Source organism: Camponotus vicinus, unplaced genomic scaffold, assembly GCF_025532165.1.
Source record: "Camponotus vicinus isolate PSW18456_S1 unplaced genomic scaffold, iyCamVici1.0 SCAF_9, whole genome shotgun sequence".
Lineage (NCBI taxonomy): Eukaryota > Metazoa > Arthropoda > Insecta > Hymenoptera > Formicidae > Camponotus > Camponotus vicinus.
The window spans coordinates 15663537-15684356 of NW_028141981.1; the positions used below are offsets into that span (position 1 = coordinate 15663537).

Genomic DNA, 20820 nt, shown 5'->3' on the forward strand with positions numbered 1-20820 from the left:
GGAGATAAAAAAAGTGATGTTTATGAGTAAAATTATTTTATTATATCATTGTAATATAAAAAATAACGATATATAAAATTTTGTAATAACTATTATACATTACTATATACAATTTGTGGCAATTATATGTTATAATTTAAAGGCTGGTGAGCAGAAACTTATTATTTGAGAAAAACAGCAAAATTACTCATTAATAAGTATTTTCCAGTTTCGTATACATAATAGTAGCAAACATGAATCATTTTTTGCTTTGTTATTTGTATTTCTTTATCATGTGGAATATTCTCCATTTTGTCTATCTATTCGAGATATGTTTATCAAAATATTTAATTCTACATTTTGGCTCTTGATTTTGCACAAATGTATTCGCATCGAGAATAATATCTCCGATTTGCATCTGTTCCATGTTATTTATATAATTTGCTGGTATTTGTAATTCACTATTTGTTGGTGGATAGTGATTAATGCTCTATCATTCATTGTTCTTAAAATTATATCTTACCTGTTGTTGAATATAATCTCCCTGGCCTTAATTGACTCTTGTATTTACGCCGCTTATCAACATTGCATTTTTGATTTACAAACAATTCCGGTTTAGAGTCGATTAGACTTTGTATTCTACATAAATCTATACTAATTTTGCAACAACACTCGCTATTATTATGTTTGAAATTATTTTCGCTATTACGATTTACAGTATTTTCATCAAATGTCAAGCGCTGATTAATCTCTGAATTGGATTTATTAATCTGTTTATTCAGGATACTATGCTCATTAAACATAATGTTCGAAACACGGGTGGCATTCCAATTTAGAAGTTTTGGTCTCGTAACGTTTGTACTAGCTAAATGTTTATAACCGTTTTGTAACATCGTCTGAGAATCGTCTATATAATCATTATCAATTATTATATTGTTATCCTTATTATGTTGATTTGTAGAAACAGTGATATCATCCTGCAATATTTTCTCAATATTTTTATTCGTTTTAACAATATTGAAATCAAAATCAACGTTGGGTACTATCCTATTATTCTCTTTACAAAACGATCGAGTAATTTTCTCTTCTGTACGCGCAGGCGTCATATCGTGTACAGATACTTGTTTATGCTGCTGTACATCTTCCCAGCTGCCATGCAAGATTTGGTTGCGATCATTAGAAACGAACGCTATGTCATCCTTTACAGTATCCTCTACATTCTTATTACAAATTGTTCGATTTAATGCACTTAAATTAGTATCACTAGAAGCAAGACGTATTTCATTGCCAGTTTCGCCACAAAAAGAATCATGGATAGTCACTGTGTCACCAATGTCATTCACTAGACTATTATCAAATGTACCATTACGCGAAAGCATTTTCGATCTAACGGGATCTAAATTCTCTTTTGTATCGTCCTGACCATGTATTACATGCTTAGTCTTATCGTTAACTAAATTTTCATTTTTTGACGAACGAGAAAGCTTGAATCGTTGTTCCACAGTTTGGATATCGTCAATATATTCTGCATTGGATGAAGCTTCATCTGCTGCATAATAGGACGATTCTTTCAGTTCCTGTTGTGCAGTTACATTTGCCGATCGAATCTTACTCTCCTTGAAATTTTTTATCGGAATATTTACAGAGAAAGTATCGTACAAAACCATCTGCATATGTATAAAAACATTATAATTAAATTCTCTACTCTTGATGAAAAAATTATTAATAATTTATGATTATTATTGTGATATGTACCTGAACATTGTCTGGCTTGCAGGCTCGAAATTTTAAGTCGTGTAAATTCATATATTGCGGTATCAATCTAGGTTGATGACAGGTACTGTGGTTATTTGTGATTCGAGGGAAGACGCTGCGGGTTGCGATAGGATTGTGTGACTCAACGGCTGCGTTGCTGCTGTCCACACTACATTAATAGATTAATATTAATCTAGATGCATTGTTTATAGAAATCTTGTTCTCTTTCAGCACTTTATTATCACTTTATCATGTATTTTGTATTTTGTCTATATACGAATTACAATAACAATATGTATTATGTTAATGCAAATCTTAGCTTGCTTTATTAAAATTATTTTTTGCAACTAATAAGTACCTTCTTTTTCTTTTTTTTACAAAATCATTAATAAACATTAATTTACGATTCAATTCACTACAGTAAGAATTGAAGGATTTATTTCTAACAATAAAGAGAAATTATCGTGTAACAGGTTCAAAAAATCGTCCATGAAACACAGCACATTGCAACAATATTGCAAAATAACTTAGCATTAAGCTCGTTTATTATAAATTTTTCCATATATATCTATCAATTTAATTTTATATCTATCATTTTCATTTGTAGTATTTTTATCAACAATATAAAATTACAATTTTTTAATTTTTTTTAAGTAGGTACATTATTAGTATAAATTATCTAAAAAAACTTTAAGAAAATTGTTTACTTTGAGTTTTTAGATAATTGTGATAAGCGCTACATTGCATGCCAATAACGACAAAAGTGACTGATACTATTATATACAATAAAGAAAATTTAAAAAAAAATTTTGTAGTTTTAGGATACCTCTTTGTCGTAGAAAAGTTTATTCGGATATCGTTAAGTTGTCCTACAAAAAAAAGAGAGAGAGAGAGAGAGAGAAAGAAAGAGAAGAAAGAAATAAAAATTATCTATTTTTAGAGTTGTTACACAAGAATTCTTCGCTTTAAAAGAATATGTATTACATTTACATTAGACTCACCTCCCACAGGATTTGGTTGACGGATTTGTCTTCTTTCGACCGGTTGAGTCAATCTCAGCAGGACAGGTGCCTGCATCCCCGTCACACTGTTAGAATCGCAAGATATACACTGGAGAGGAAGCACGGGGAAATTTGTTTACAATGACACACATTCCCCGCACTGTATTTCTCACCAGAATCAATAATGTGCTCATTGTATGTTTACTATTATTTTACTATTACTTTACAAAGCATGAACGCGGGGTATACAAAGATTTTTTGCACAAAAATATTTTATCCAAAATAACATTTAAAAAAAAAACTAGCCACAGTAATTATTTACATTATTTACATTTATTTAACATAAATTATTTAATATTTAAATTCTTTTTAATAAATTACTTACAAATATGCCGTTTGAAGAACCATCGCCAGGACTGGATACATTAGCGAACATTTTTTCTCTCATCAGGACAACTTTGTTCTTATCTACTATTTTCATCTGATTGCCGTTTGCAATAACGGGCACACTTGCATTAAGTGCCACTGATTGATTTACAATAGTTTGAGGATTAATCATATTTGTCATTGGCATAATGATGTTTGATGTCAAATGCATGTTTCCTTTGTTTTTTGTATCTTGACTATTTGTAAGATTCGAGTTTAACGTTGGTGTATCATAAACATTTGCCAATGGGAAGAAAACTGGATTTTTACATTTGCTACTGGGCAAATAAGTTCCTCTCACTACAGGATTTTCATTATTTTGTTGTACATTAAGTAATGTGGCATTGTCTTCCCAATAATTTCCTGCAGCTTGATTTGTATGTCTCATATCATCCATCTTATGAGATGACATTTGGGTTGACAAATCATCTTTTTGGTTATTATATAAATTGGATAGTTTGTTTTCAGATGTACAATTCAAGGAATTTTTATTTTTATGAACTTCATTGGATTTAATAGGAGATATTTTTCCATTTTCCTTACTCGCATCAGATGTACCAATATTGAAGGTTACTGAACCATTTGCCCTAAATTTTTCGTAATTGTCTCCTTTGACTTTCTTAGAATTGCCAGTATTAACTGCTGAAAATGTAATATAATATATGTTATCAAAATTATATGCAATCATGATATGTAAACTTATGCTTTTTTTTCTCAAATTACCTCCTTCATATATACGCTTTGAAGGCCCGATATACGTGACAAGTTTTTCTAATGATTTACTCGTTGAAGGAGAGGTCGTATCAATGGAATTTTCATGTAACGCGACGTCAGGTACACTTTCAAACAATTCAGGCGGTAAAGAAATAACGTCAGTAATTTTGATATTCATAACAGGACTTGTATCCTCTGTATCCACATTATCTAGATCATTACTATTTGAAATAATCACATCTGGCATGGATTCTTGCGATGCAGCTACATCAAATTCCTCGGAAATGATAGATTCATTTTTGTTTGAAATTTTTGATTTTGATGCAACAGATTTATGTAGTTCAACAATATCTTTTTCCAATAAATTAGTCGATATTGCAGATGAATTTGATGTTGAATTCTCTACTGTGTTTAACTGTTTATTCTTTGATGATGGTACACGAGGTATACTTGATTGAGATGTCGATTGCATTGGAGCTGAAAGACTTGTTTTTTGCTTTAATGTAATAATCTGCAATAATAGAAAATATACAATTATAAGAATGATAAGAATAACGTATGTGACTTTCGATTTAAAAAATGCAATATTTTTAAATATTTATAAAAAATCCGAATATATTTTTATTTACCTCTACTTCATTATCATCATCACTCTCAATTGTGATAACATCTGTTTCCTTTTGAATTGAGTGAGATGTTACACTATTATCACTGTTAGATATCTGTTTTTCTTTCTGAGTATTATTTTCCTTATTTGTCAAAGATTTTTCTTTTTTGTCATTTTTTTCATTGTCATTCTTTAGTGATGCATTGGTATCTTGATTCACTTTAGTGTGTTTCATTTTGTCATGATCACGTGTTAATTCCAACCTATTAAAATTAAATAAAAAGTTAATTGTTTTCTGAGATGGTCTATTAAATTTGGGAGAATATTGTCGCTATGATTATTATCACACTTATTATAATCCGACCGTTTATTTATTTGCTGCTGCAACTTAAAAGAGCGTGGTCCAGGACGCAAGCTAATATCAGATGTGGAATCTGACAAGGAAGATGAATTTGAAGATGACTTAAAGCTGAAACTGGGTGATGGACATAACATAGGAAAATCCATCCCCACAGAAATGTCTGTATCACTGTCTGAGTCAGAATCTCTACACAAACTAGAAATAGAAGGAAAAATGTATGGGTTAAATATTATTATTATATGAAGATGATAATTATTTGATTATAGTAGTACAAAATAAATATTTAAAAAATTTTTTACAAATTCTATAAAAAATTTTTACAAATCTATAAAATTAAAAAATAAATTTATTGCATACTCATCAGAACTATTGTCCGATTCCGCATCTTCATTATTTTTAGAATTACCTGTAAGAAAAAAAAATACAATTATATAAATATAACACCTATTTATAATTATAATTTATAATAACAATATTTCCTTCAGCAATATTAATTAATAATAACTATTTCCTTCGGCAAATTGAGAAAATAATTACGTAATATGGAAGTACATTCAGTGCAGTCCCACACAGGATTGGCCCATTTTAATTGTCCACATGCCATGTGAATACCTTGCGATCCACAAGTCCGACATAATATCAATTCCCATTTACTGTAATATTTCATAAATATTCCATATAATGATTCACATATTAAACAATACATAAAATTTTAATATTATTATAAGCAACTATTACTTACGCATTACTGCTTACATGCTTTCTTCCTTTTGGACAAAGACATTTCACTGCGTCGCATTGATCATGTCTATACAAAAGTTCTTCAAATGCATTTGGTACCAATTCCCATGATGCATCCCTATTACATGAAAAATACATATTTCTATTTTGTGTTATGAATGCATATTATTAATTTATCTCATTAGTAGCATTAGTAATATTTTAATCTAAAAATAATTTTTGTCCTCAACTAATATTGCAAACTTAAATATTTATAACTTAAAGAATTTTGAAGAAATGCATAAGTAATAAAAAAAATAGCTTGTTAAATTTCTATACTTACTGACTTGGAATAAAAATACCATATTCCAACATAGCATTTCGAAAATCTTGCTTATTGTTACAAAGAGGGCACTTGAAGAAATAGCCTGCACTTGAAGCAAGTTGCTGTAATGAAAAATTGTCTTATAGTATAAATTATAATACAAATATAAATATGCAATTAGAGATTTATAATCATATATTTAAGGAATTACAAAATCAATGTAATTTAAAATTAGTAATATCAAACATTTAGTTTAAGTTTTTCATGCATGAAGATATTATTACAACTAACCTGAACACATTTGCGATGAAAGAATGCATTTTTTTTACAACAGGGGGCCCATAAGCTTTCCACAAAATCAGTGGGATTTACCTTGTCATAACAGATACAACATAATATATTATCTAGTGACTTAATTTGTTTTAAAATATGTGCCTCAATTTTCTGCTTTGGTCTATGATTTATACAATATGATCTGAAACATTCCAATTACAATAAATTGCTTGATTATCCAAAATTTTTACAATTATAGTACCTGTAAAAGATGATTCGGTACTTTTCCTTACCTAAATTCTCCAAAATATTGATGTAATGAACCAGCTTTCAACCCACAAGGAAAATGAAATATCCGTTTACATCTTACATTACAGCAGCCTAAAGTAGCACCAATCTTTTTACAATAGGAACATACCTAAGAATATTAAGAACCACTTATGAAACTAAGTTCATAATTCGTAGTATTTGATAAATATGTCAAACTGTTTATAAAATACTCAAGAGCAATATATTAACAGAGAATATCGTGTCGTTTTTAAGTTATATACCAATCTTTTTCCTCTATTAAGTTCCTTTTGTATATCTTCTGTCAAAAATCCAAGTATACCCTCATCGTCATTTCCTTTCTGTTCCATGTTCGAAGAAAGGAGCTAAAAATAATAACTGAATATTAACAATATAATTCTGACAGATGCATTATAAGCTTTTTTAGAAATCTCTTAAATTCCATATTTATCGATGTTAGGGGACAACAAAGCAAATTCAAATCTTGATATGTTTGAGGTTACTTCACTTAACATCTAATAGATCATTAATACCTGGGACCTACCAAGCAATAATAATGTGTGACAATTCCATTATATTCGTGGAACTTGCCATACTCCAGTTCATTGTCCTCCGTTAAGTTGCAAAAACAACAGGCCCTGCAAGAGGACTCGGGTCTGGCGGACATTATGCCTGAATGACAGATCGCAGAAAGCTCGATCAGGATTGAAGAACAGGAATCGTTTAAAATGATAATAAACCGCGAGCATCCAATTTGCAAAGTGTGATCAATGTGCCAGATATACGATCACTAAACAACTTGTTGACAGCTTTACAGGTGTAACGACATAATAATTTTGATACGCGATGGTTATTTAAGGGTGAGAAAGGACAGAGACGCAAAATCACCTGGCTAACACGAGGCGAGATGCTCGTCGTTATGCATGAAGGCAAAAACTCCGCGAATATCAATGAGATCATACGAAAGCTCTCCGATGCAATCTTCTTATCACCATTGTATTCCTGACATCGCACTCATCACTCATCACATTTAAAAGAACATAAAAACTTTTAAATCGCGTTGGTGCGATCGTCCGTTAATGTCGTTGATCAGGGACGCGTTCGAAGAGCAAATCATCCGCAAGGAACAATATTTCTAAAAGCATTATCGATTGTAATTTCATGCTTTTCATGGATATATCTGTATTACTGTATAAAATGTGCCTTCTCAATCTTGAGAAAACTCTCTCTCTCTTTCGAGGAAAATATAAACATACTTGAGACGCGAATAAATTATATACATCTGTATTCAGCTTCTCCCTCTATTTGGAGGGAAAACATAATTATTGGAGCCTCATCGCTGATTGGTTGCATATGATTGTGTTCGGAAATCTACTTTACGTTTCGGAACTGGAGTGGAATCAATCCATGTCTACGAATATGTTTCCACAGTGGGTAACATATAATGTGCACGATTCTGGTTGTGTTCCGTGCTATGAAATGTCGGTAAACACGAGTGCTATAATGCAAGAGATGCTTATATCAGAGAGAAGACTGAGAGATGTCATGACCCGTTTTTAGATGATCCCTGGAAGCGATACTCCCTCTGTGGACACTAAAAACGTGGACATGAACTACAAAACCAATGTCCACGAATGTTCTCAGAGGGTAACACATATGTCCCTCTGATAATATAAATAATATAAATAAAAATATAAATAATTTAATTAATAATAATTTATTATATAAAAATATTAGTATGTTCTCTCTTTTCACGCTATTATTTATTTATTTATTTATGTGTCTTCTTTTTCTTTTTCTCAACATCATTTATTTATTTATTTAGTTCGCTCTAAGTCAGTCTTTTAAAATGCAAAACTAAATATTATAAAATTTGACTTCGGAAAAACGCGGTAAAACAATCGAATAAATTCAAATCATTAGCATAACAAAAGGTTCCGTGATATATCAATCGTTTAATAATTAATTTAAAATAAAATACCTCTATAATTTAAAATTTCGCGTGTATATGTAGTACGTAAAATATTTCGGCAGAGAATTATCAATAATATCATGTTTGGCCTTGGCGACGTATAGCAAGCGCGCTATACATATCACGGCTTTGTCATCATTCGCGCGGTGACTCTCGAGTAATAAAGTAGTGATGAGAAACGCTTCGTATATTGTAATTTTTGTACTAAACACGATTATGATTAGTATCGAAACATAATTTGTTATAAATATTAATAATTAAAAATTAATTAACTTTTGATAAACATGAAACTGTATCGCAACGATAAATATTTATCGAATCGTAATCATTCATTACTGCGAATAAAAATTGAAACAGGGAATACATGAAAGGGGACAAGAGAATTAAATATATTATGATCTTTTGATCATCAATGCTTATTATAATATTTCTTTAACAATATTAGAATTAAATATATTTCGACCAATGCTTTAAATTTTCTCAATCCTGGTTAATTAAACAAGAAATATATTTAATTCTAATATTGTTAAAGAAATATTATAATAAGCATCGATGATCAAAAGATCATAATATATTTAATTCTCTTGTCACCTTTCATGTATCCCCTATTTCAATTTTTATTCGCAGTAATGATTGATTACGATTCGATAAATATTTATCGTTGCAATACAGTTTCATGTCGTTTATCAAAAGTTAATTAATTTTTAATTATTAATATTTATAGCAAATTATGTTTCGATACTAATCGTAATCGTATTTAGTAGAAAAATTACAATATACGAAGCGTTTCTCACCACTACCTTACTACTCGAGAGTCACCGCGCGAATGATGACAAAGCCGTAATATAGTGTGCTACTGTTTATATTTTATATTGCCAAAGTCGAACACCGTGTTATCGATTTCGACAATTCGTTGAAATATTTTATATATTATAAAATATACACTAACGCGAAATATATTAAATAACAGAAATACTTTAATTTATTGATTATTAATTAAACAATTTATCACGGAGCATTTCGTTACGTTAATTATTTGCATCTGTAATTCGATTGTTTTACTTCGTGTTCTCTCAGAATCCCTCCCCCCCCCCCAAATTATATTTAGATTGTCAAGTAGAGTGATAAAGTAACACGGATGGAATATATTTGTGACTCTAAGTATTAAAATAATAATTATTGTCCGTAAAGATCACAATGATCGAAGTAATATTTTGTATTCCTATCATTTTATCGATTCTCGATTAAATTGTATATTAATATACAATTTAATCGAGAATCGATTTAATGTGATAGGAATCCAACATATTAAATAATCACATCGATGTTTGCAATCTTTACGGACAATAATTATTATTTTAATACTTAGAGTCACAAATATATTCCATCCGTGTTACTTTATCATTTTACTTGACAATCTAAATATAATTTGGGGGGGGATTGTGAAAGAACACGAAGTAAAACAATCGAATTATAGATGCAAATAATTAGTATAACGAAAGACTTCATGATGAATAGTTTAATAAATTATCAATTAATCTTAATCAATAAATTAAAATGCTTCTATAATTTAATATTCCGCGCACGAATATTTTATATTACAGAAAATATTTCGGCAACGAGAGAATTATCAATAACACCGTGTTCGACCTTGATAAACAGTATCGCGCTATTGTTAATATGTTACACGGCTTTATTATCATTCGCACAGTGACCTTAAGTAGCGACGTGTGAGACGTTTCATATATTATCAAATTCTTCCTTTCATAGTCAACCTCGGCGATATAAACAGTACCGCGGTAATGTTTCTGACTTACGATCATTCGCTCAGTGGCTCTTGAGCAGTGAAGTAGTGATGTGAGACGTTTCATATATTATCAAATTCTTTCTCTAAACATAATTGCAAGTGTAACGAGGAACTTTTCGTGAATAAGTGCAAGTGCAATGAGGAATTCAAATGAGTGCAACGAGGATTGAAGTGCCACGAGGAAAAAGCGAAGAAAGCAGAAGAAAGACGGAGGTTTTGAAAATGGATGGACCAATAAGATATGATGTGAGTCATTAATATAAATTATTTATCACATTCATTATTTATTATATTGTTGCGTCCCCGCGTCCCGTCCTGCTGTATTCGTCACCCGTTGAATTCTTTCGAAGAAGGTCGTTTCCGCGCGCGATGTCAAGATATTGTTATAAACAACGACTGTCAAAGAATCTGAGCCCAGCTGTCAAGCTGTGCGGACGCGCGTCTATTTGTGATCCATTTTACGATTATTCTGAATTCTTGTATGTTACTCGTGGTTTATTAAAATTCTTGTGCACCTTAAATCGCGTTATTATTTACGAGTGCACAAACGTCAGCGTATGCCGAAAAAAATATTCCATTTTATTTTAAAATATTTATAAAACATTTATAAAATTTTTTATTAATTAATATTTTCAGTTACTTCTTATATTTTATAAAACATTTCATATTAATATATTTATTTAAATATTTCATGTATAAAAAAAATAGAAATTTTTTTATTTATCATATTTCTAAAAGTTTATATCTAAGAAATATAAATTATTTTGTAATTACGAAATTTATAATATTAAAATATAATAATTAGTTTTAAAAATAATTAGTTTTAAAATCAATTATTTTGAACATTGCTTTATATAATAGATTTTCTTTTATCTTTTATATTTTTATTTATTATTTATATTTGCGAATTTAAATTTATGTACTATATTACAAAATAAATTTCAAATTATGTATTATATTATATATAAAATTATATATAATATAACCCTCCCATGGGGTACACCTTGTCGCGGTGGGAGGGCTTAGTACTTGGATGGTGCCTTGAGGTTTATCTTAAATTTTTCTATTTATGATAAATTTTAAGGTGCCTGAATGGGAAGCTAAGTACCCTTTCGCGTCGTCGGTGCCGTCAACGTGCCGCGGACGGCAAGCGCTTCGTTACCGCGTTTTCGCGTTGCAGTATTCTCGCGTTGTCGCGTTTTCGCGGAACTTTTGGACTTTTTCATATAAAATCCCAATTTCATTTATTGTCACGAGTCTCTACTTCCGATGTCAACTAACTGGGATGTTTCGAGTTTGCACACGTTACTATACAACGTACACTCGCGCTTCGTGCTTCGTGCTTCGTCAAGTGATTCGGCCCGAATTAGTTAGAACTTGATCGATTGCTCGGAATGGTCGTCAATGGGTCCCTTCTCTTTGCTCGTCTACAGCCACACGCACTGCGTGTGTTAACCCTGTCGAGGAGTCGAGTGGATTCCCCTAGGCACGATTTTCGCTCGGTAAAAGGGGTTGCCTCCCCATTTTCTAAATTGCTGAATGTTAGCATTTAAAAAATGTGGGTATCCTCTTCTTTTGCCGTCTACTAGCCTGGTGTAGCATATAGCAACCGCGGGAGGCATAATATGTCCGGGCGGAGCACCTGAAATCGTGCTTAGCGGGTCCAGGTTCGATACGAGATAGGATAATTATGCGCGAAAAAGAGTTGGTGAACTTCATTTTCCTCTATTTCCGTTAATCGCTTCGTCTTCTTTCCGGTTTGGGCTTAGTCCTTGCTCGTTGTATCGTTGCATTCCCGACCTGTTGACTCGAAGCTGATTCTCGTAAGTGAAATGGGATTTTCGCTCGTACCGAAACCGGGAGTGCCGTTCAAAGTATATACATATTAAGTATATACATCGCGCGATCAAATAGAAAATTTTTTATTGTACCGAAATAGTGCGGACACCGTTAAGTAACGCGCGTAAAATAGCGGAAATAGCGATATAAAAATATCGCTCGCGAGTGCGGGAGTGTCGTTATCGCGCGCCAACAACATGAGAGGAGGAGGAGGCCTGGGAGAGGCATCTTACATCGGCGGAGCAACCTGATGGTGAATATCTATTATTTATATGTTAATTGTTATAAATCGTTAACTTGTTATAAACGAACAATAATTCGATCTTATTATTTAAATGAATTAAAGAGAAAGATTTTTATAAAAGTCATATAAAATTTTCTATTTAAAAAACAGTTTCAAAAATTTATAAAATTTTTCCATACGTGTTTATCTGCTTATTATTTTACACATGGGATATAAAATTCCGCGCGATAAAAATTTTTTTAAATATTAATTGCATTTTGTGAGCATTATTATAAATGAATTTTATATTTGTATGTTACAGACAACTAGCTTCGATAACAACAACTCCGCTGTTGCGCATCAGTGCCGGTGAGTGAAAAAAACTTTTATTTAACTTTAAGGTAACAGATTCGTAGAGATTGCAGATGTAGATGTAGATGTAGATGTAGATTGTAGATTGTAGATAAATCCGTTGCCTTAAAATGGATGAGCTAGGATGGATTAAATTAAATAAATTAAATTAAATAATTAAATTAAATTAATTCAATTAAATTAAATAATTTTAATAAGTTCCTTCGAACTTATGCTTTGCATCTATTGCGAAAATATATTGAAATATTAATTAAAAAAAGAAGAGATCAAGAAAAGATTTTTTTGTAAAGATTTTGTCTAATTTATTAAATAAAGGACACGCATTAACAATTATCAATTTTATCAATTTTTGATGCTAATTTATTCTTATAATACGCACTTATCTTCTAATTGCTCATAGCTCATCCATCGTAGAATTTGTTTGTAGATATTGTTTTTAAACTTTACTTTAACTTAATATAAAGCCAAATGATTAATTAATTAAATAATTTGTAATATGATAAATACACATATTAATTTTATATTTTATTATAAAATATAATTTATAGAAATTTGTAGTAATTTGGCTTTATTTCAGTTAAAATAAAGTTATATTCAATATTTAACGAACGATCGTGAAATCGAACGATCGTTACTAAATGAGCGTAAATATTTCACGCTCTTTTGCCGGTAATTATCCGGCAAAAGAAGGAGTAATTATCTCCTTCTTCGATCTCTGATTAGAGATCGAGAAAGAAAGTGGCCAGGATCAACGAAAGGTAGGTTCAACTGGCCTGAAGAGTACGGTTAGGGTACGCGGTTAGGGCACGTGACTAAAATATATACATGATTAGGTGAGGTGATGATTAGAGATAGGTTCCTCAAATCTCGAATAATTTTAGTTAATCAGGAAGTAGGGTTGTTAAGGCTATTAAGTAAAATCATTAGAATTCTTCTATTAATATTAAGGTTGTTAGGGCTCTTAAGATCATTAGAATTCTGTTATAGTAGGATTGTTGGAGCTATTAAAATTATTAGAATCCTTTAATAGTAGGGTTGTTAGGGCTATTAAGTAAGATTCATTCTTTCTTTTAATATTCCAATAATCCTAGGGGTAAATTAAAATTATTTTAATTAAGTTGAATTTATTTTTAAAAACGTAAAAATGAATATAACATGTTTTAAAAATAAAAATGTTTTAAAAGGGAAATTTAAATTATCAAAATTATCTTCAGAAATATTAAAGAAATTGCATAATTATTAACGTTTAAGAAATCTTAACATGTTATATTTTATTTTAAAACTTAAAAATGTATGTGTATTAAATCGAATATAATATTAAATCCAAATGTTAATGCTATCAATATCAAATTATTATATCAATGTTATTAAATATTTGAATAAATGGAACATTATTATTTGATATTGATAGCATCATAAATTTGTAAATTGTAAATTGTAAATTATAAATAGTTATAATTGTATTTTAATTATAATATCTAACATTGATATTTTAATTGTAAAATACAATACAATTATGACTATAATTATATTATATGAAATTGTATTTATGATTGTAAATTCTTATGTAAATTACACGAAAAATTATCGAAAGTATACGTATAATGATTACATAATAGTAATTAACATAATAGTAATTCATTAAATTAAAGTATTTGTTTCTGTAGTATATATTTTTGGAATATTCATAAAAGAGTAACTGTTTGTATTTTCATGTCAAAGAGGAACTGAATATTCTTAAAATAAATTATTAAATTATGATTGCGAAAATACCGTGTTCTTTCCGCGTTCTCTTCGCGTTCTTATACAAGATTATCATTTTAACAGAAGAATTTTATCGCTGTCCCTCTCGTCAGATAATATTCCTAAATATTGCTAATTAAATATAAAGAAATGTCGAATAAGAGAGTGAAGATTCGATAAAATTTGTGATAAGTCAACGATTAAATATTAACTTCACAAAATTTAACAATCACCTTCGATATTATAGAATCGCGAGTTAATTATTATGAATTTAATAATTTATTTTTTTTGGTTATATTTGTATTTACGAATTTTTTTTTTCATATCGGAAAATATTCATAAATAAATTAATAAATTACCGTTGCGAAAACACCGTGTTCTTTTCGCGTCCTTTTTCGCATTCTTTTTCGCGTTCTTAGACGAGATTGTCGTTTTAATAAAAGAGTTACCATTGTTCCTTCCGTTAAATAAACTTTAATGAAAGTTGCGTGGCTCGTACCGCCAAGGAGTCAAAACGATTTTCATCATGGAGAATTATTTTTCATCGGTTCTTGTGAGATCCATTCGCGACGTCTAGTTCGGTGCCCTGTTAAAAATTGGGAATTTTTATTGTAAGATTGAAGGAACTAATCTCAGGTTTTCCTGGCAATTTCCGAAAGCAATGATTTCGGTAGTAATTCAACGATGATACGCTTCTTTAACGTCGAATTAATTTAAATAATATATATTTAGATGAGAGAAATGTATCTTTTCTTTTCTTCGTTAAAAATGTTCTATCATTATTAGGATTGGTATTATTATTGTCTATATATATAATGCTAGAAAGATTTAATAGTAGATTAAATATGGATATAGCGTTGTGTATAAATTTTAGGTTTTCAAGTAATTTCATATTGTAATTAATTTGTATAAATTTTTTGATAAAAATAATTACGAACGAATATATTTTTAATTAATATAATTTGTCTCTTTTGAAAAATTATTTTTAGGTGCTGGGGATATTAACATTAATTTTTAGTTTCTTTTAAGAAACTATTTGCAGGTATTGGACATCCATCGGCATTTTGAAATATTAGTTTTTAGATATATACCATTTTATATATATGTATAATAAAATACATGCACAAATTTACGTATCCAAAATATTTTTATAATTTTTATTAATATTATATATCATATATACGCGAAATTATACATGAATGTTACATAAAATGTGCGAATACTTAAAAATTTAGAGACGAATCGAATGGGTACCTCTATATCAGCAAGATATGGATTAAAAGAAAAAAAATTATTAATTTAAACGTTATAAGAATAAGAATCTAGAGAATTAATCTAGAATTAATTGTTTAAAATTATTTCATTTATTTTATTTTGCATACTGTTCGAATTGAAATTTTTTAAATCTTGCTGATATCGGGTTCGATTCGTCTCGCGCGCGCGAACCGTACCCCAAATTATGTGTTCGCACATTTAACACAAACTCCAATAATGCATGTATTTTATTATTTATAAATATAATCGTTCGTAATCACATTTCAATAAAAAAGGTCGTTATATCCATTTAATTTTCAATAAAGAAATATATTTCTTAATAATGGAAGAACATGTTTTCTAATGTGCATATCAATTTCGTGAATTGGAGATAATGACGAGGGATAATTGTGGTTGATTTATTACTGAAATCATTGCTATCGGGAATAGTCCGGAAGATCCAGGATTCGTTCCCTCCTACAGTGAAGTTCCCGACATTCAATGGATTACTTAACTTTTCTTCGCAGATTGATGTTGCGAAATCTAATGTAGACACAAGATGTTAATCGTTCTCCATTTTTAAGATCGCTCCTCTTTTTATCGGATATTACTGATATATCATTCGCGTATCTGCAATTGAATATTTTGAATATTATCGATTTATTTATTCGTCGCGTTTTATCGCGAATTTTAAATCGCGATTTATCTTATAAAAATTCGCAAGTAAATCGATCGGTGAATTGTATATTCGCAAACATTACAGACCTCAAATGATTGTCGAAATATTTTTGATTTTCTATACTTACGTGATAGTAATTATATCGCGCTCGTGTCTATTGAGAGCTTCGATTATTATATTATAAAAATTACGTATCGCGATCAAATATTCCGCATATTATGGACTTATTTATTCGTCGCGTTTTCCCGTGAATTCGAGTCGCGATTTATCTTATAAAGATTCGCAATTGACTCAGACAATGAGTACTGTATTCGTAAATATTACAGACATCAAATTGTCTGTCCAAATATCTTCGCATTTATGTGATAATTATATCGCGCGCGATTATAATGTCTATTGAGACGCTTCGATTATTATATTATAAAAGGTATACATATCACAATCGGATATTCCGAATATTATCGATTTATTTATTCGTCGCATTTTCTCGGGAATTTTAAATCGCGATTTATCTTATAATTTAATCGTTGACTTATGCTTGTTTCTACCAACGTCGTTTAACTTTAATCTTAGCTTAACTCACTCTTTGTCTCCTTCTAACTGTTCTTTTAGAAAGAGACAAAGAATGAGTTAAGCTAAGATTAAAGTTAAACGACGTTGGTAGAAACAGGCATTATACATTGAAGCTTTGTTTATCTTTCCACATCTTTGAATATTGTTTTTAATAGTTCGTGCAAAATGCTGGTAGTGCAAATATTTTCTTCTATAATTTAAAAGACGATCGATTACTTTATTAATGACTGTTTTAATCATGATTCTTTACATTATTTAAATCTTATTAAACTCTACTATTACATCGATTATTAGAGGGACTTTTAAAATCATTCGTTCCGTTATTTTCTATTAAACGTGGCCACAACGCGATTTTTAATTATATTTTAAAGCTTATAGAGCTCATTTCATCTTATTCAGTATAATCATACGCGAAATAGGATATGTATTTTATTCTCAATCGTGAAATTCGTATAAAGTCGCATATTAATCGCAAATAAATCGGACAGTGAATTTTATGTTCATAAACAATACGGATCACAAATGTTTGCCAAAATATCTTCGTCTGTCATCATTTGTGTGATAATAATTATATCGCACGCGTGTCTATTGATGGTTTCGATTATCATATTATAAAAATTATGCGTATCTCGCAATCGAATATTCCGATTATTGTTGATTTATTTATTCGTCATGTTTTCTCGCGAATTTTAAATCGCGATTTATTTAGTAATTTAATTGTTGATTTCGAATTTTATTCTACCTTTTCATTTTGAATATTTCCTTTGATAATCTATACAAAATGCGCCAGTAATGCAAATACTTTCTTTTACAATCGAAGAAACGATCAATAATTTTATTAATGACTCTTTTGATCACGATTATTTACGTTATATAAAACTTATTAAATCCTATTATTGCATATCTATTATTAATAATAAATGTCGCGTAATTAATCTTCGCTAATCAGTCTCGTCTGGACTATGTAAAAATTTTTAGTAAATTTTATATTATACGTATATTTTGGACATTTTCGTGTAATAAATTATTCCATGTAATAAATTTTGTATTAAATTTCGAATTATATTTTATATTAAATTTGTATTATATTTTGTCATATATTTTGTAATATATATTTAGCATAAAAATATTATGCATAAAAATATTATATTAAGCATAAAAATATTATGTTGGTATGAAAATTATAATAAAAATATATAAAAATAATGTTAGCTATATTAAAATAGAACATATGAATTCTTTATATTTTATATAAAGGAAGAGATTTAAAATATTTTGCAACATCTATATTTTTCGAGTCTTAATTATAAAAACTTCAGAAGAATCAGTGATTAATTTGACAAATTCTATACATGTATTAATAATTAAATTTTTAAATAATTAAAAAAATGATTGATAAATATCAAAGATCAGTTTACTGCTAATTAAGAAGATTTATAGAAATACAGTTAAAAATGTTTTTATCCCACAGCAGGCATTTTGTTTTTTTTAAATAAAAAGATATAAATATGACAATGAATATAGAAAAATATTTATTTCATCTTTAAATATTACAGTATCTTTCGCGATTGAATAATTTATTTACTATCAATTTGCATACATAAGTATCTTGTTATACAGCACTGGTGCCACCGGCATTTCGTGCACATAGCACGGAACAAAACCAGAAATTGTGCATATTATATATTACCCTCTAAGAATATTCATGGACATTGGCTTTGTAGTTCATGTCCACGTTTTCAATGTCCATAGAGGGAATATCGCTTTCAGGGATCACCTAAAAGCAGGCCATGACACCTCTCAGTCTTCTCTCTGATATCGATATCAATTATCAATAGATATTAAAACAGTTCGACTTGTTAAAGAAAAACTTACCTTTTTATCTATTCTTTTTTTAAAGAAAGACTAGGCTAAGAAAGTGAAAGTCTTGGTTTTATTTGTAATTGTCTTGTGACAAAATATTTTGTCAAAACGACATTTTCGTTTCTATTATATTGATTATGTGAATAATTGTTTTTTTCTTTCTTTTTAAGATACATAAACTTTCGAAATCAGCAGCCTTTAATATCTCATTAGTAATATATTGCATTCAATATCTATTATTCTTAGGTATAATACTGATAATGAATGATGTAAAATTTATGACTTACAATTAAAAATCCTTTATTAATAGTATTAAACAATAAATATTTCATTTCCATAATTTTGTTATATATTTTTGTTTAAAAATATGTCTTTTAATATAACTATGATAAAAAGTAAAGTTGCAAAAGTATTTTCACAATATTAATTAAAGCAAAATCTTAATACTAAACTCTTTTTACAGTAATGTAACAAAACACTAATTTTATATGTATATTACCTGCTTATATACAGGGTGAGTTTTATTGCTTGTGTCAATCTTTTTATCATGCGGGAGATTACCGACTGCATAATAAATTGATCGGTACATAAATGTCAATTATTTGGATCGATCGTATCGAAGATCCGAGTATAATGTGTATAATAATAATAATAATAATACTAAATAGGTAGCTTTAATAATAATAATAGTAATAAATTCATACTACATAATTTCAGCTTTCAATTTGCTTTAATTGTACACATTATATTCGGGTCTTCGATACGGTCGATCCAAATAATTGACATTTATGTACCGATCAATTTATTATGCAGTCGGTAATCTCCCGCATGATAAAAAGATTGACACAAGCAATAAAACTCACCCTGTATTATATTCAATAAATTTCTAATATAAATAAGTTTTGTGTTCTCTCTCTTTCTCTTTCTGTTATTAATATTACATATTAATATTGCATAATCATTAATATATATATAAATTACATATGTATATGTATATTAATATTACATCATCATTATCGCCATCGCCATCGTCATCGTTGCTCTATTAATATATATCCTTTTATTTAAATCTCAATAAAAAAAATTTAAAAGATTATTCGTTATATTTACAATTTGTCTCAAATTGTCTTTGTGAGCAAAGTTAATATTTCCGCCTCTGAAGAATTCCTTTAGTTTCTAAAGAATTCTAATCATTCTAATCATTAGCAATGTTAATTAATTTTTTATGATCATATGATCGCGCAGTAGAAAGAATACTGTTTCGAAAAACGTAGATATGAAAAATCGCGATATTTTTTTAAATATATATGTATACATATATATATATATATATATATATATATATATATATATATACATATATAACAGTTTGTATTATTAAGAGATATTTTTAAAACTTGTAGAATATACAGGATTTCAGTCAATAAGCCGAAATACGAAAAAGTTTTTTATTCATAAGATAAAAAATAATTACTAACAATATTTATACAAAATTTATTTTTTCGATTTAGATATCATTATTTTTTATATTTTACACACACACACACACACACATACATATATATAAAATAAAAAAGTATATCAAAATAATAATATATCATTATATATATATATATATATATATATATAAATATATATATAATTTTTTATATTTTACACACACACACACACACATATATATATATAAAATAAAAAAGTATATCAAAATAATAATATGTCATTATATATATATATATATATATATATATGATATATTATTATTTTGATATACTTTTTTATTTTATATAATTAGAGTACTTATGAACATATATATAATACATCTACATAATGTATAAATATAAATAATTACATAAAATATTTTTTCATACAAATTTTTTATATAATATATATTGTTGTTATTTTTATATTATTATCTTTCACATATTTTATGTATAAATAACTTTTCATTATCGATATAATAAAATAGTGTCTCTGTATGATAAAAAACATACGTATTTGTTATTTTTGATGCGATCAAAACGGTTGATATGTCATCATTCTTTAATT

The 20820-nt window shown here is 28.7% G+C and overlaps 1 protein-coding gene across 6 annotated transcripts; it reads right to left on the reverse strand.

Moving 5' to 3' along the window:
* Positions 1-30: 30 nt before the first annotated feature.
* On the reverse strand, positions 31-7736 carry LOC145976885 (uncharacterized). Of its 6 annotated transcripts, none has more exons than XM_083108368.1 (17): positions 7338-7736; positions 6994-7121; positions 6713-6814; positions 6455-6579; positions 6180-6363; positions 5907-6010; positions 5586-5702; positions 5396-5496; positions 5201-5249; positions 4847-5038; positions 4505-4745; positions 3885-4386; positions 3121-3803; positions 2736-2844; positions 2561-2603; positions 1735-1903; positions 31-1646 (listed from the first exon to the last, which is right to left on the reverse strand). In XM_083108368.1, the coding sequence occupies exons 2-17, from the start codon at positions 7114-7116 to the stop codon at positions 492-494; spliced, it is 3999 nt and encodes a 1332-aa protein (XP_082964494.1). In that variant the 5' UTR covers positions 7117-7121; positions 7338-7736; the 3' UTR covers positions 31-491. The 6 variants fall into 6 exon arrangements, with proteins under 6 accessions (XP_082964494.1, XP_082964493.1, XP_082964496.1 ...); XM_083108367.1 differs by having other exon boundaries at positions 3121-3800; positions 5381-5496; XM_083108370.1 differs by having other exon boundaries at positions 2736-2805; positions 5381-5496.
* Positions 7737-20820: the final 13084 nt, after the last annotated feature.

Coding starts and splice junctions, on each gene's coding strand:
- LOC145976885 (XM_083108365.1), bottom strand. CDS start 7,116: ATGTCCGCCAGACCCGAGTCCTCTTGCAGGGCCTGTTGTTTTTGCAAC. Junction 4,387..4,504: donor ATGATGATAATGAAGTAGAG/GTAAATAAAAAT, acceptor CTATTATTGCAG/ATTATTACATTAAAGCAAAA. Junction 1,904..2,560: donor AACTTTTCTACGACAAAGAG/GTATCCTAAAAC, acceptor CTATTAATGTAG/TGTGGACAGCAGCAACGCAG.